Source organism: Melozone crissalis, unplaced genomic scaffold (genome assembly GCF_028551555.1).
Source record: "Melozone crissalis strain CALT ecotype California unplaced genomic scaffold, PUWL_Pcris_2 ptg000033l_1, whole genome shotgun sequence".
Lineage (NCBI taxonomy): Eukaryota > Metazoa > Chordata > Aves > Passeriformes > Passerellidae > Melozone > Melozone crissalis.
Window position 1 is genome coordinate 7,502,302 of NW_026535811.1, and position 15,948 is coordinate 7,518,249.

General features: G+C 41.9%; 1 protein-coding gene across 3 annotated transcripts; it reads left to right on the forward strand.

Annotated features, from left to right (window-relative positions):
- Positions 1 to 4,762: 4,762 nt before the first annotated feature.
- On the forward strand, positions 4,763 to 15,596 carry FAM118A (family with sequence similarity 118 member A). 3 transcript variants are annotated; one of them, XM_054281887.1, is made up of 8 exons: positions 4,763 to 4,986; positions 7,660 to 7,715; positions 8,933 to 9,185; positions 10,417 to 10,638; positions 11,174 to 11,302; positions 12,042 to 12,327; positions 13,951 to 13,983; positions 15,368 to 15,596. In XM_054281887.1, exons 1-8 carry the CDS (start codon positions 4,927 to 4,929, stop codon positions 15,463 to 15,465), a joined length of 1,137 nt encoding a protein of 378 aa, XP_054137862.1. In that variant the 5' UTR covers positions 4,763 to 4,926; the 3' UTR covers positions 15,466 to 15,596. The 3 variants fall into 3 exon arrangements, with proteins under 3 accessions (XP_054137862.1, XP_054137863.1, XP_054137864.1); XM_054281888.1 differs by lacking the exon at positions 4,763 to 4,986 and adding an exon at positions 5,698 to 6,285; XM_054281889.1 differs by lacking the exon at positions 4,763 to 4,986 and adding an exon at positions 5,698 to 6,262.
- The last annotated feature ends 352 nt before the right edge of the window (positions 15,597 to 15,948 follow it).

The window sequence follows — 15,948 nt, forward strand, 5'->3', positions numbered from 1 at the left end:
AATAACATATTCATTTTCATAAATATGAAGTAGCATTTCCTTTACAAGAAATGTGGTGGTAGTAAATAAAAGTGCCATTTATATTCATATACATATATATATATATATTCAAATACATATATATTTAGTAAAGAAATAATCTTTATTACTTAGACTTTTCCACCAAAACAAGTTTAATGCTTGTCAAGTATCAGTGCTTAAATAAAATAAAATTAGGAACAGCTATTAATTTCTGAAGCAGGATTTTCTTGTTGTAATCACAGACCTTTGAGATTATACAAACACAGAAGACTAATACATCTGCAAAGTTCACCTTTAATTTAGCAAGAGCCTTACTATGAATTGCAAAAGAAGTGTAAGTTGGAAGTGTTTCAGGCCAGGTTGGAAAGGGCTTGGAGCAACCTCATCTAGCTGGTGTCCCTGCCCATGGCTGTAGGTGGGATGGATGAGCTTTACACTTCTTTCAACCCAAACCAATCTGGGATTCTACACCACAGAAAATTTTCAATCAGCAATTGCCATCTTTTGCAGAATCCACTCCTAAATGTTGCACTAGAAATGTGGACATTGTGGAGTTGTCAGTGCCCTGATCAGAAGCAGAAGATGGAACCAGGAGCTAAAATGGTAAATGTTCTTTGCAACCTTGGTTTAAACTCACAGAAGCTGGAAATGGTCAGGGCCTGAGAATGTCCTTGTTCTTCCTAGTTTTCTTAGTGGAGACTTCTACCACTTTATATACTGTGCTCCTCTAGTGTTCAGGTAGCTTGTGCTTTCCCTCAGAATCCAATTCCATTACCAGCAGTAACATACTAACACCAATTTTTAATATTACAACATGGATTACCACAGTACTGCACTGATGAAATGTGAAGAAGTGGGATTTGAAATGACCTATGGTTCTTATCATATAAGACAGCAAAGATGAGCACTTAAATTCTCATAGCCTGCTTTAGACCTCCATCAGGGTCACTTTTATAATGCTTATCTTTAAGCATTTTTTTTAAAGTTAAAAAATTGGCAGATGAACTTCTTTTCTCCTTGGGAACCGATCCTGCTAGATAATAGTGGAATCAGATTGTTTTTAATATCTGCTTTCCCCAGTTACACAGCACTTCTTCCTGCATGACACACTGCTTCAGCATTTGAAACAGAAAACAGTGTCTGCTTTACTGTTTTCAGATCTAATTTCAGTTGATCATTAAATCTGTTATAATTTATCTCCACTTGTTCACATTGCTCTTTCTTCCTGTTCTTAAAAACTCACAAGAATTAGTTTTGATTCTACCACATATAGTCTCAGTTTTCAATTCCTTTTTTATTTTCTTTTTCCATCCAAGAGGGGATAATGTGTAGGCATGATTCTAGGATTTGACATTTGTGGCCACCCTAGCAATGTTTTTCAGATTATACATTAAAACTGACTCCCCATTTTAGCTAGTATGACTGAGAGAAATAGGTAAAATACCATTGTGAATGTCAAATGGCATTATCTCACCATTCAATTTTTATATCCCACTTTCCATATAAAACTGATATAAAACCAAGGTACCAGAATAGCCATCATTATAAATTTTACTTATCAACATGACCTGTAAAACTGATAATAATGGGAAAATTCTATTTTGAGACCTGTGATATCAGAATGAAATATTTTTCCAGGTGGCTGCAAGCATGTATAAAAAATTCTTGTTATTTCACAGCACCAAGATTCTTTCATGTGAATGTCAGATGGCAAAAAATAAAAACTTTAGTACTGGTATGTGCTTGACCTTCATATTAATGAAACCTAATTTCCTTTTGTAAAATTCCACTGACAAAGGCAGAAGACTATATCAATCCAACATAACCATTGCAAAAAATTCCAGTATTCATTAAAGAGTGTGTTAAATACCATCCAAGCCCATAGGATATAGAGGCAACTATCAGAGCTAGTTAGATATGCTTCTTTTAAAATAATAAAGGATGACAGCAGAGTAGAGCCTTCCACTGTGGAAGGACTTGCTCAGTGTCTCCACCATAACACACAAAGTTTAGATTTTCTTTGTGCAAGAAATGCCTGAAGGACCTAAGGGAATGTGTAAAATCAATGTTCCACCATGAGTGCTTCTCTCCCAGCCATTCAATTTCCCCAAATTATACTATATAACCCATCAAACATCAGATTTGTTTAAACACCTTCTGCAGTTCTTTGATGCTGTATATAATGAATTTGCAGAATATCAGTGCAGTTACTCGTGTTTGTGTTTTCAGGCTACTTGGAATGGAAAAGATCTACGTAAATCTATCCTCCAGCCGCACCTGATGTGAAAAAAGAAAAAAATTATAAGGAAAATAAGAAACTTTGCTTTGATGATTTCTCATTAGAAGTTTTGCTTACTAAATGGGCTTGTCTCATCATCCTCCTGGTCTTGTTGGTGGTGTGGGATGCAGAATGCTGACTCAGGTGGATGTGCCCCAGATTCTCATGGCACTCCTTACTGCCTTTTTCCTTCCATCTCATGCCTGCTTTGCTGCCATCCCAGAGCTCCCAGTGTTACTCAGCACCTCTCTCACGGTGTGACAAAAATGCTGAAGCAATATGAAGAACAAGAACTCACAGCACAGCAAGCCTTCAGGTGCACTAGGCTGAGCAAGGCAGAGCCAGCACCACACCTCATCCCTGCTGCTCTGGTGCCCTCTGCTGAAGTGTCCACCTGCCTGGATTCTGAGTCACTGGGCAGGGACAGGAGCCTCTGCCAAGTGCCAGATGCTGCCACCTCCTTATCTTGATATATTTCCATTTCTGTTCTGTCTCAACAGAAAAGCAGAGTATGACTCTTCACTTCCTTTCCTTCCTGCGGTGGTACTTAGGCTTTGTTATTTTTGAAATTTGTTCTTTTCCTTCCTCATTTTGCAACAGCCTTTTATTGAGCTTTGGAAGATGACATGTGAGTTGAGATGATAACAACAGTAAGAACTATATTTTATAAGAACTCATGTGTGTGTATATAAAAGCATTAATCACTTAAATTAACGATGTCATTTTTGTTCCTTTCTGGAAGATTTTCTCATGTGCTGTAAAAATGGGGGAAAACAAGAGACAGATAAGGCAATAATACACTCAGCACAGCTTTTCTGCAGTAAATCAGTACTTTTGTTTGGCTGTACACAAACAGCCTTACTGTCACTTGGCAGGGATACCTAAATTGTAAAGGCTGTAAAAACAACTTCTCAGGTTCACATAACAAGATGAGGAACTGTCTGGTCTCCTGTTCCAACCACCAGACCTTGTACATCCTCCTTGCTCATGCAAATTACAGAGATTACATGAGGACTAAGGAAGGAATCAGTAAGTTGGGTGAAAATTAATAACTAGTGCTGGAATTAGCTCTTATTACCAGGCAGAAAGAAATAGTGCTTGTGGCTTGGCTGTTTAATTATTTATTGATCTTATTTTCTACATAAGCTAATGACATAATTGCTAAATAAACAAAAGGGAAAGGATCAGAACATCCTGTGAGCACAGATGGAGCTTATAACGTTCACACATTTTTAAGATATTACATTAATTTAATTTTAGCAAGAGTGTCATCAATCTCTGAAATGAATAGGTATTTTTTGCATGCTCATTGAGGCACATGGAAGGCTGTGGTATGAGTACAAGTTTTGGTCTGTTAACAAACTTCAGCTACATTGAGAAGCAAACTTTCTTGTGTAAAGTGCATGTATTTCATGGTTGGCTTTTCAAAAATATTAAAAAGAATATTATATGTGTTGTGTTAGAAAGTAATGCTGTACTAATTCTCTTAAGTACTGTATTAAATATTGTTTTAAGTTATAAAAAATGTTAAAATAGAAACTATGCTATGTTAGGATACTTTTTTTAAAGAAAGGACTCGCAGCAAGATAGTAGCCACAGGACACCTAAATCTTTCAGAGAACAATAATTTATTGCCCTCTTTTCAGAAGAAACAAACTTCTTCCTGTCTCGAAAGTGCTGTTAGGATTCAGAGGAAGAAATTGACGATGACCAGACAGAATCCTGTGTTTGAATGGAATTTATGCATCATGTATGAGATGTATGAATATGCAACAGGCTATTTTTTTAAAGGTTAATCCTTTGTTAATGGGGATCCTTTTTCGGGCTCATGCTGCCCAGAAAAAGGTACCCGGACATCCATAACTCTTTGTCTCTATTGTCTCATATTGTCCTAATTCAATTTGTCCAAATTATTATTACTCTAATTGTATTACTATTTTTATAACCATTTTATTACTATTAAACTTTTAACACTTTAAAAACAAGTGATTGGCGTTTTTCACATTTCTGCTCTGTTAGGGAAATTTCTTATTCTGACAGGGCCTCACCACCCTCACAGCAGAGAATTCCTTCTGCACATAGCCTTGAAAACCCCAGTTATGGAATCAAAACCAGAGAATTATGCATTTTCAACACAGTTTTGCAACAGGAATTTGGGGGTACAGGTCTGTTACAGCCTCCTCGGGCACAATTAGAGCCTTTAGTTATCTGACTGTAAGATTTAAAGCGAGGCGCTTCAAAGGGAGGGGGAACTGCTGATGGGAAAAAAGCTGCAACTGAGCTAAATATTGTTAACCAAACACCATGCTGAAGGACCTGGAAGTTTTTACACTTCGGCTTTAAGATATAAAAAGCTAAAAAAAAAAAAAAAAAAAAAAAAAAAAAAAAAAAAAGAGAGAGAGAGAGAGAGAGAGGGGAGGATTGGAGGTGGAAGAGGAGGAGGCGCTGTGGGTGTTGGCGCTGTGACTCGCTGAGGGGAGCCGGCTGTGTGCAGCGTCGGGCTGCCCTGCCCTGCTCTCCCGGCAGGTTAACGTGCCCAGGTGGCCTGTGCCACTGCTGTCACTGCTGTCCCAGGTGGCCTGTGCCACTGCTGTCACTGCTGTCACGGCCTCACAGCACCGCGCCTCATGCACGATGCCCCGGCCACCCCCGGCAGCCCCGCCGTGCCGTCAGTAGAGCCGCCCAAGGTAACGCCGCCGTCTATGCCTGCTTTTAGTTATTTATTTATTTATTTACTTATTTAAATTTTTCCTCACTGTGGTGTTTTTCATCTCTAACACCTCTATCGCCAGTACGTTTTCAGAGCACCAACTGCTTCATATGCGGGTTAGCCAGGTCGCTTTTTGCTGCTGTGCTTCACACAGACCCGCACCTGGGCGCTCTTGCCTCTCAGGGGTTTCCAGTGAGAGGAGCCGCTCCCATGCCCGATCCCAGACCGGGACCTAGCGGACAGACCCGCCGCCCACCCTGCTGGGGGTTTGAGCGGAACGGCCGCGATTTGGGAGCAGATTCTGATCGCAATCTGCATTTTCGAGCTGCGCGGAACCTCGGCGGCGGGGCGGCTGTTTCCCGGGCGGCGGGAGGCTCGGCTCCGCAGCGCGTCCGGGGCGCTCCCGGAAGCCGGCCGGGAGTTGGGAGCGGCGGGAGCGGCTGTCTTGGCCCGGCAGCCGGCCGGGAATTGGGAGCGGCTGTCCTGGCCCTGCTCTGAACCCAGCAGCCCCCAGAGAACTGGGAGCGGCTGTCCCGGCCCGGCATCCGGCCGGGAATTGGGAGCAGCTGTCCTGCCCCGGCTCCTGAACCCAGCAGCCCCCAGGGAATTGGGAGCAGCTGTCCTGCCCCGGCTCCTGAACCCAGAAGCCCCCAGGGAATTGGGAGCGGCTGTCCCGGCCCGGTTCCTGAACTCAGCAGCCCTCAGGGAATTGGGAGCGGCTGGCCCGGCTTGGCTCCTGCTCCCGACGTTGTTCGTGGTTCTCCTCAGAGGGAACTGGCGGGCTCGGGACCGGGCATTCCTTTTGGGTTGAACGTTTTAGGCTGTTTTCAGCTATCAAAGTGTCTGGGAACACTCGCTTTGTTGAGTCAGCGCGGTGACCCGGAGCTCCAGCCGGGGAACAGAGCTGTTATTTCACCGATAAACCCGGAGTGTGTAGGGCAGGAAAGATGCGAGATTAGCAGCGGTGCCGATGTCCCCTCGTTGTGCTGGGAGTAAGGAGCCAGCTCCCATCCCGGCTGCCGGGCATCCCACAGTGTGCTCCCAGTTCCAGGGGAAGCCAGGTTGGCAAGCGGCTGTCCACACCTGCGGTCAGGCCCGGAGGGTGTTCCGGAGCGGCTGGCAGCGCTCGGAGCACCGGGAGATGTGACCTGCATCCATCCCCCATCGCTGCCATTCCTCGGTGGGATCGCTGCTCCCGCTGCGCCTTCCAGGAGGAGCTTTGGGAGCTGAAAGGAAACAGCGAGGCCTGAAATGTTGGTATTGACAGCAGCCCGTGGTGAGATGCTTTTATTAAATGTGGGGATTGTAATAAAGTTATAAGAATATTAATAAAGCTTTTCTGAATGGGGTTATAAAATAAGAACTGTTTTTTTCCACAAAAATAAGTTGCGCTCTCTTGCTGTCTTGTTTCTGCATTGCGCATTTTTTGGTTTTGCATTTTGCGCTTGTTTTGCACATTGTTTTTGCATTTTGCCTTTTGCACTCATAATGTTCCCATGTATGAAGGGGACGTGTTTTAGGGATGATTATGGTGACACTGGCCGTGGTGATCCAGAAGGTTTCTGCCAGCCTTGATGGTCCTGTGTGATTTTGAAGTGCTTTGCCTTAAACAGGTTATTGTCCTGATTTTTGGATGTGCTAATGACAACAGGTGGGGCACCTCCATAGGGTACTGTTGGTCAGGGAATGGAGTACAGAGAAAATAAATATTACAACAAGAAAAGATTTTTCTGCCTTAAAAAGCACCCTGGGTGCATTTGCTGAAGACATCTGTAGGGTTTTTTGTTTGGGTTTGTTTTGGGTTTTTTTGTGGGTTTTAAATTTTTTTGGAGGGGGGCTTGTGACGGTTTTTTGTTTGTGTTTTTTGGTTTGGTTTGGGGTTTTTTTGTTGGTCAAATCATCTCCAAATTTGGAGCTTCTTGCTTCCAAATTAGTTTCCAGCACATGAATGAGAGAGCTGGCAGCTACCTTGAGCCCTAGGCTGTGGCACAATGTTTATTTGGGAGATTAGGGACTGCAGTTTGCTATCACCATCACCAAAGCTCTGTCTCAAAGCCAAACAAAAATTACATCCTCATCAAAAAATAAACCCCTATAATAAAATTTGGAGGTTTCTAAGTAATGATCCCATGTTCTCCTGCCAGGACAGAGTCTTTCTTGTACTTCAGACATAATAGGCATAATAGGTGATACAGAAATAAGGGGTTTTTTTTTTTTTAGCAAGTATTTTAAATAAAATCTCTCATACCCTGCAGTCTGGTCCTGTAGCCAGAGGGCTTTTTGTGAGCAGGAAATAAAATCAAGAAACTCATTAATTGACTTGAAATTACTTGTAGTTTTAGTGGGTGTGATAAATTTTATCCTGAATTTAGACACAAGTATTTTTTAGCTGCAGGAATAGCTGCATCTCTTATCTCAGTCCTGTGGCATTTGGAAGCTCAGCTGGAGTGTGCTGGGTTTGCACACTTGTCCTTTGGCAGGTTTGTTTCCATCAGTGCCTGGCTTCACTGGGATGTGGCACATGGAGCCTTGATATTAAAACAGTTGTTTGGAATAAAGATAAAAAATCAGCAGTAATACATCTGGTTTTGGTTTGGGCTTTTTCTAAGGTAGAAGCATTAATAATTATTTTGCTTTTTGTTTTATTCAGGGCTCAGAGATGGATTCACCAGAAGGGGCCTCCATTAGAAGTGAGCAGAAATACAGGTAACTTTTATTAGAGTTGACACAAAACCATCTCTTAATGAACATCTGAAAACACAGTGGGAATAAACTACTGAATATTGAATACAAGAACAACATCATGCCAGAAAACTTGAAGTTGTCCCAGGAGCTAGTTCCTTCACTGGCCAAGTACTTCATGCTCACTCAGTGTTGTTTATGAGGAGTAAACAATGAGAGGAAAAAATTTGGGCTAAATGCAGCAGGAAGGCATGGGGGTATCAAACATATTTTATTTGTAGGCACTAGCTGGCAACCATACCTGCATGTTTATTGCTTTGCCTGAGGCCATTTCAAGTTGACCATTATAGTTTGACCTGCATAGTTTCAGATGATTGTGAAATAAGATGTGTTAATCATCTTTATTACCATGTTGCCAGGAACTGAAAATCTGTAAAGGCTGTTTGGAAAGTCAGGGGAGTTCTGGGTTTCTGTCCTGCTGAAATCCTTGTTTGTACAGAGTGATTCTGCTGTATGGTTTGTATGCATTTTCACTTATTTGCTGAGTAATCACGAAAGGCAGATTTTCCTCACATTCCTCTGTGCTGGTTTATGCAGAGGCTGTGGATGTAACAGCAACACTCCTCTGAGAGGGATCTGTGGGTAGTAATGTCAAAACAGAGAGTTGGATGAACCCTTGATCTGAACCAGCATGACTGCTATGTTCACATATCCTACAGTGATCAGAAACGAGAATAAAATATTCCATTTTTTCCCAGAAAGAACTAAAAGTTTGTTTTCTTGGTTTAGCGTGACTTGTCCCTTTGAAATAGTTGTATTTCCTCTCTATCACATATGTATTAGTTCAGTCATTGGACAATCTTTTGCCTACTTTTTTCAGAATTTCCTTGGAAATGGTGTTTGGCTTGCCCTGGAAATTGGCAATTATCAATTTGGATCTCAGAGATAGTGGTGATTTGAAGTTGTTGCCTTTTTTTGGCTGGCATTAACCATGCACATTTATTTGTCTGAAATGGCAAAAAGGCATCGAGGCTGTTTCTTGGTTTGGGGGAGGCCATGAGCTTCTGTGGCTGGAATAGAGGAGAATGTGTAGGAATGGAGAACTGTGTTCCTGCAGGTTTGTTGGCGTTTTGGAGACACTTTAATGGCTCAGGTGAACTTCTGGAGTCAGTCCCTGAGCTCTTCATGCAAGCCAGGAAACGCGCTGTGAGCAATGAACGCTTTTGTTTTCTGTGTTTAAGGAAATTCCTAAAAAGTCTGATAAGAAAGCAGCCTCGGGACCTTCTGCTGGTGATAGGGACGGGGGTGAGTGCTGCAGTGGCCCCAGGAATCCCAGCACTGTGCTCCTGGAGGAGCTGCATCGAGGCTGTGCTTGGAGCAGCTGAGCAGCTGGAGGTGCTGCACCCCGGGGACGTCGCTGAATTCCGCAAGAAGGTGGCCAAAGAGAGGGACCTGCTTGTGGTGGCACATGATCTCATCAGGAAGATGTCACCAGTGAGTATGTTTGTTACCTCTGTTCATTTCTAAGCCTACTATGTGCTTTTGTTCTGTTATAAGGGAACATTTCTTCCAAAAGTTGATTTTTTTTTTAATGGTGAAAATAGAAATTTTGTGAGTAATCGTATTATTGTAAATGCAGAGCCACTGACAAAGGAAGGAATGATGGGGAGGACTCCATCTTATCAGAAGGCTAATTTATTACTTACTATACTATATTATATTAAAGAATACTATACTATACCAAAGAATACAGAAAAGATACTTACTGAATGCTAAAAAGATAATAAAGAAAACTCGTGACCCTTTCCAGAGTCCCGACACAGCTTTGTCCTAATTGGCCCTAATGAGTGAAAACAACTCACACCAGAATCCAATCAAACAATCACCTGTGGGTGAACAATCTCCAAACACATTCCACATCTGAGCACAACACAGGAGAAGCAAATGAGCTAAGATTTGTTTTTCTTTTCTCTGAGGTTTCTCTTGCTGCCTTTCAGCTTCCCAGGAGAAAAACCCTGGGCGAAGGAATCATGTTCAGGGAATGTGAATGCCACAATCATGCAGCACATTGTACATTTTGGGGAGACTAAAAAAAATCTCTGAGTTTTAGTATAAGTTAGCATTCATCAGAACTAATGCAAACAAGAGTCCTGACTATTAAATATTTGCTGTAGTGTTTTTGAGATTGAAAGAGGAATTTCTAGACCTGTGGCTATAACTGGAGAGACCCTGTAAGTACAGATAGCTGCTGATGGCCTTGGGGCCACACATTGTGAACAACCAGTGCAGATTACACTGCCCTGAGGACAGCCCATGCATGCCCAGTCTCACTCATCCGTCTGAGTTTCCAGAGGTTTTCAGTGTTAAGACCTTTGCCAAGTCTTCCTTCTAGTTTAAATAATCTGGGGGACAGACATAGTGCTAAGTGTAGGCTGGGGTGAGCCTCTCAACAGCTCCAGTGTGACAGTGAGTCTGCATGTGTTCATAGCAGATTTAATCATATAAAGTTTTCTCAGCCAGGAATGAAAACACAGAAATTGCTGTCCTCCCCCAATCCCTCTTTATACTATATCCCAGGGATATCCAGGATATACTGAATAGCTGAATACTGATAAAATACTGGTGTGTGAATCCAGGGTGAGTTAATTTTAGTGTTGTTCTGTTGTACTTGTATTACAAGCTCTCTTGAGAAACCCAGACAACTGTTCCTCTCCTCTTTCCTCAGCGTACCGGGGACACCAAGCCCAACTTCTTCCAGGATTGCCTAATGGAGGTGTTTGATAATTTAGAGCAGCACATTCAGAACCCTGTGGTTCTGCAGTCCATCCTGAAGCTCATGGAGAGAGGCACGATGGTTCTGACTACAAACTATGATAACCTGCTTGAAATATTTGGTCAGCAGCAGGGTAAACCCATGGAATCTTTAGACCTTAAAGATAAGGATAAGGTATGATGAGAGCTGTAAAATTATTAGATTTAATTTATGACAAGTTGGCACATAAGCTGCACTTGAAAGATGTTTTTCTTTTTAATGCCCAGACATTTCTTTTAAATATCTCTTTATTCTGAATAATCTGGTAACAGTTACCAAGGAGAATTTCAGTGACATGTTTGTCAACTGGAAAAACCCACAAATTATTTAACTTGTTTAAAGTCATTGTTAAAATGCCAAATAGAATTTCACCTGTCTGGTTGTTAATTTGCTGTTCATACCTTTCTGTCAGTGCTGCTGGAATTTGCTCTTTGGTTGACTGGTTTAACCCAAAAAGCAGAGACAGCTGCAGTGTCAGCCATCACCTCTTTGTAATTACTAATTACACAGCTCACTTTAAATCATAGCAATCTCTTGCTGTAGGAAAGTGCTAAAGGAGTTGTTTCTGCTTTAAGTGGTTTTTAAGTCAGTTCAGCTGTACAGTTTTGCAGATTCATGGTGAGTGTGGTGTATAATAATAAAAGGATGTATCTTGCATGATGTGCTTTAGGTTCTTCAGTGGGCAAGGGGCCATGTAAAATATGGAGTTCTTCATATTCATGGCTTATATACAGATCCCTGTGGAATGGTGCTCGATCCCTCAGGATATAAAGATGTTACTCAAGATCCTGAAGTCATGGTTTGTATGATCTTTAAAATTTTGACTGTGTTTTGCCAAACAGTTTTCTTGTAATCACTGCAGACAAGATATCTAAGGTTCTGTGGGATCATATAAGTGAAATACTTGGGGACCAGAGGAACTATTCAGAATTATTCAGGAAGATGGCTCTGTTGCAAGGGCAGTCTGTGCCCTTGGCTGTGTAAATCACAACCAAACCCCTCAGCTGGAGGTCACAGTTTGTGTTTATCTCTGGAAAGAACAGGAGCTTCAAAATACTGCACACCAGGACAAGGATTCATCATCATATGATTGCTAGGTTTCTTAGGGGTTTAACCCAGTACCAGGATCCTGGACTTAATATCATGTTAGCTGTCACAGGAAGTCAAACATTTGGTCAGGAATACTTATTTTCCATATTTAGAGGTTGATTTACAATATTCTTTCAATTTAAATTCCCTTGCTGGCAGCACTTACATGCCTATTTAAATTAAATGGAATGGCTTGGGTTGGAAGGGACCTTAAAGATCATCTTGTTCCAAGTCCCATATTTGTATTATAAATTTGCCCTTTTTTATGTGTAGGAACAATGGTTTTGAAATGTCACTTTGGCCTGGTCCTAAAACATTTGCTTTTTTCAGGTCACAAGTGAGGTTCTGCTCTGCTGAACCTTTTCTGGCTGATGTATTTTAAAAGTTCTGACCTTGGCTTTTGTCTGCTGAAGTAAATGTGGCTCTTCTTTCGTTCTGTTCCTTCACAGGAGGTTCTCCAGAACTTGTACAGAACCAAGTCCTTTTTGTTTTTGGGCTGTGGAGAGACTCTGCGTGACCAGATATTCCAGGCTCTTTTTCTTTACACAGTAAAGAACAAAGTGGATCTAGAACATTACATGTTGGTGCTTAAAGAAAATGAAGACCACTTTTTTAAGCTGCAGGCAGATATGCTGCTGCATGGAATAAAAGTGGTGTCCTATGGGGACTGCTTCCAACAATTCCCAGAGTATGTCCAGGATCTGACTGCTCAAATCTGCAAACAGAGAAGTCCAGGTAATGTGGCCTCTTCAACAGCACAATCTGCAGCAGGTCCTGGGCAGTTTGCCCTGCCTGAACTCTGCAGCTGATCCAAGGCACTGACCTCATGTGCAGCTTTGTTGCTTGTGAGGGACATGCAGCCAAACTGTAACTAGATGGGTTTTTTTGAAATCTATGGATTTTGGAGGTCTGTGGATTTTGGCAAATTTAATCTTAAATTCTGGATTTGTGTCTTTGTTAGTATTTGGTAAAGATGTTCACTTAATATGTATTTATGATGTGAACTACTTGAGCTTATTGAGTATTACATTGTCAGAAATCTGACTTGTCAGGAAAAGAGATTAAGAGAATTGAGGGGATAAGCTGGTGGGATAAGCTGGTTGAGCCACAATATCTGACTGAGCATAGAATGGGAAATTTAATCACTGCATCCAGTAAGTGTTTGGCTTAGTACCCTTATGGTTGTGAAGAGAATGAAGAGAAACAACAACTGTATGTCTAAGGAGAGAGATTTCTTTAATGTTTTCCAAACAAGGACAGTTCAGTTTTGGTTTATCCAGAGAACAGAGGAAAATAACTAAATGACCTTGGGAAGAATCACTATTTGACAGCTCTTCTGTTTATAATTTCAGTGAAACTGTTTTGTCTAAAATTATTCCCAGTTGGTGCATAGGAGGAACCCTTCCTTGAAAAGTGTGTGTCCAAATTAATATCCTGACTTTTGTGACTTGATGAATATTCCAATTAGACTGCATTATGTTTTTCTTTGCATGAAGGCTAGAAAAAAATAATTATCACACCGCTGAGATTTTAGGAAGTTTCTCTGCAGTCTGATTTGCAGCAGACTTGTAAGAAGAGGGACCTTACTCAGATTTGAAAACCTTGTGCTCTCATTTACAAGTCAAGATCCCAAACAAACCCATTTTCAGGTGTGCAGAAGTGCTCTGCACATCACCCAACTGTCAGGATTTGGTTTTTTTGTGCCTGTTTACAAATTCTATTCTAAAATGTAGCAGGGGAAGTTTGTTAAGAGGGTTATATCAAAGAAATGAGAAATGCAAAATGAAGATAAACCGGATGCAGACTGGGGACTACAGGAAAAGGAACACAGCAAACCACAGGCAGCCCAGGAATCCTGGAATGCCTTGAGGACCAGTTCCTAGGAGAGGTGAAAGAGCCCAGCAGAGGGAGAGACTCAGCTGGACCTGAGGTCAGGGTTGGTAGTAACCTGGACTGGAGTAATCCTGTCCTGGTGGAATTCTCAATCTGCTAAAGCATGAATGAAGTTGCTTAGCCATATGATTTGAAAAACTCTGTCAGCTGGGGAATTTCCCACTGACTGGAAAAGAGGAGACATAACCCCTACTTTTAAAAAGGGAAAAATGGAAGACTTGGGGTATGTGGGTAAAAAAATGGGCTGGATGGTCACCAGGCTGGACAGGTTTAGAGCAGCCTGGGATAGTGGAAGGTGTCCCAGCCCTTGGCAGGAGGGTGGAACTGGATGAGCTTTAACATCCCTTCCAACCCAGACCATTCTGGGATTCTGAATACAACCTTGCTGCTTTGGGATGGTGCATAAAAGTGTAAAACCTTCCTGGATGCTCATGTGTGTTGCTGATGTCTCTTACACTTCTCTAGATGCTGACAGGGTGGACAGCACAACGCTCTTGGGTAAGTAATGTTTTTATTTTCACAGAAAGTTCACAGGAAAAATACCCCTCTTATTTCCAAAGTAATTAAGTAATTACTGTGCAGAGCTCTGATTTAGCTGAGAGTTTGCTGGACACTCCTTTTTACTCTCTGGTTTTCTTTCTGCCTAGCAGCATGTAACTGATAGCCTTTTCAGGTCTATCAAATGACAAATTATATTATTACCTCAGAGTACTCTGGTGAATGCTAGTAACTTTTTATTTACATTTTCTGGAGCTTTTACATGCTAACATCAATGAGATTTTTGCCTTAGATGTCCAAATACATGTTTCTGTTCCAAAAGCCTCCCTTAAGGAGGTCAGGAAGAGTGAATCTCAAGGGTGTGATACTGCAGGTGATTGTACAGCTGAGCTGTTCAGGTTGCCCTGTGGTATTTCTGTGAATAACCCAAGCAATAATACATTCCAATTGATGGAAAAGATAGAGTGAAACAGCTTCAAAATATTCCACTCCTGAGAGATCTGTGCTGCTGCAGCCAACATCAGAGTTGGACAGAAGTATCATTTGGTACTGCATGTAAGTGCCTTGGGGAATGCAGGAGGTGCAAACCCTGCTCTTTCCCAATCAAAAAGCACACAAGCTTCAAGACACTTGTGTGCAGGTGTAAAGCCAGGATTAGTTTTGTAATTCCTATGGGATTTTAAACTTACCTTTCTCTCAACTAAATTCATAAATCTCAATTTCGGTACGTACAATTAGGCAGAAGAGAAACCAAAACCTTCAGTACAATTTATTCCAGTCCCTCTTAAACAGTCCTCCTTTACGAAACTTGTTAGCACCATCTTTAGGTAGTTTTAGCACCTCTTTACTTGTAGTTCAGAATACAGACCAAGTAAAAAACCCAAGATTATTGCATGTAAAACCCCACAACCTTCTGCTTTTGAAGGAATCTCTGTTCTATTCACTTTACTCTCCAGTTATGCTGTTTATGTACCTCCAACAGCAGCTTACACCAAGGATTTTTGCTGCAGACTTCTGGGATGGTTCAAGTTAGGATCACTGGGCTAATCTATTTCAACCCTCCAGTTCAAGCTGGGCCTCTGAATAAGGGATCCAGACTCAGGTGTGAACTTCACAGGTGTTAAATTAGCTGTGGCAAAAGGCAGCTGAATCCTGAGCTGAGTCCCTGTTGTTTGTGTCAGTACCAGAGATCAGTTTTGGGGGAGAGCTCGAGCCCAGACATTTAGCAGGGTTAATGTTACATGTAATTCAGAATCCAAAGATGAGAACCTTGGGGGGAACCAGGATTGTGTTTATCTTGCTAGCTGGTGCTTAGAATAAAAAGTACACCAAGCACATGGCTATGGCAATATTAATGTGTTTTCTTTCCCCCCTCTCACCCCAGGAACATCATGTGTGGACTGTGCTAAAAGGAAGTTAGGAGAAAGTGGCACTGATTCTCCTAAGAGGATCAAAGAGTCTGGTATGCCCACTCTTGAATGAAAAAACTCCAGACACCAAAGGCCCACTCCAGAAGCTTTTTAAGAGTAGGTGTTTAACATCTGCTGCATGGAAAGTTTTGAGATGGTATTTTCATGATTTTAAATTGAATAAAATTGTACATACTAGCTTTCTCTCTTCTAAAGCCATAAATGTGTCATGTGTAAAGCTTGAGAGTAAAATGAGTCACTCCCCTGGCACTGCCAGACCACTCAGGCAGGACCTGCAGGGTCAGACAGAAGCAGATGTAACTTGTCTTTGCATCTATGTGAAGGCACTTGGACCAAACTCTTCCCCAGGTGAAGCCACCCAACATTTGAATCTGTCAAAAGTGCCTTTGAAATAGAGGGGTTTCAGTTCTCCCATCAGCTGAACTGCAGGTGGGTTTCTGGATTCTTGCAGGCTGCAGTCTCTGATCCCCAAGTCCTGAGAACAGTGCTGATCCACATTTATGGAACCACAGCATGATGACCCACCTGCTTTCCA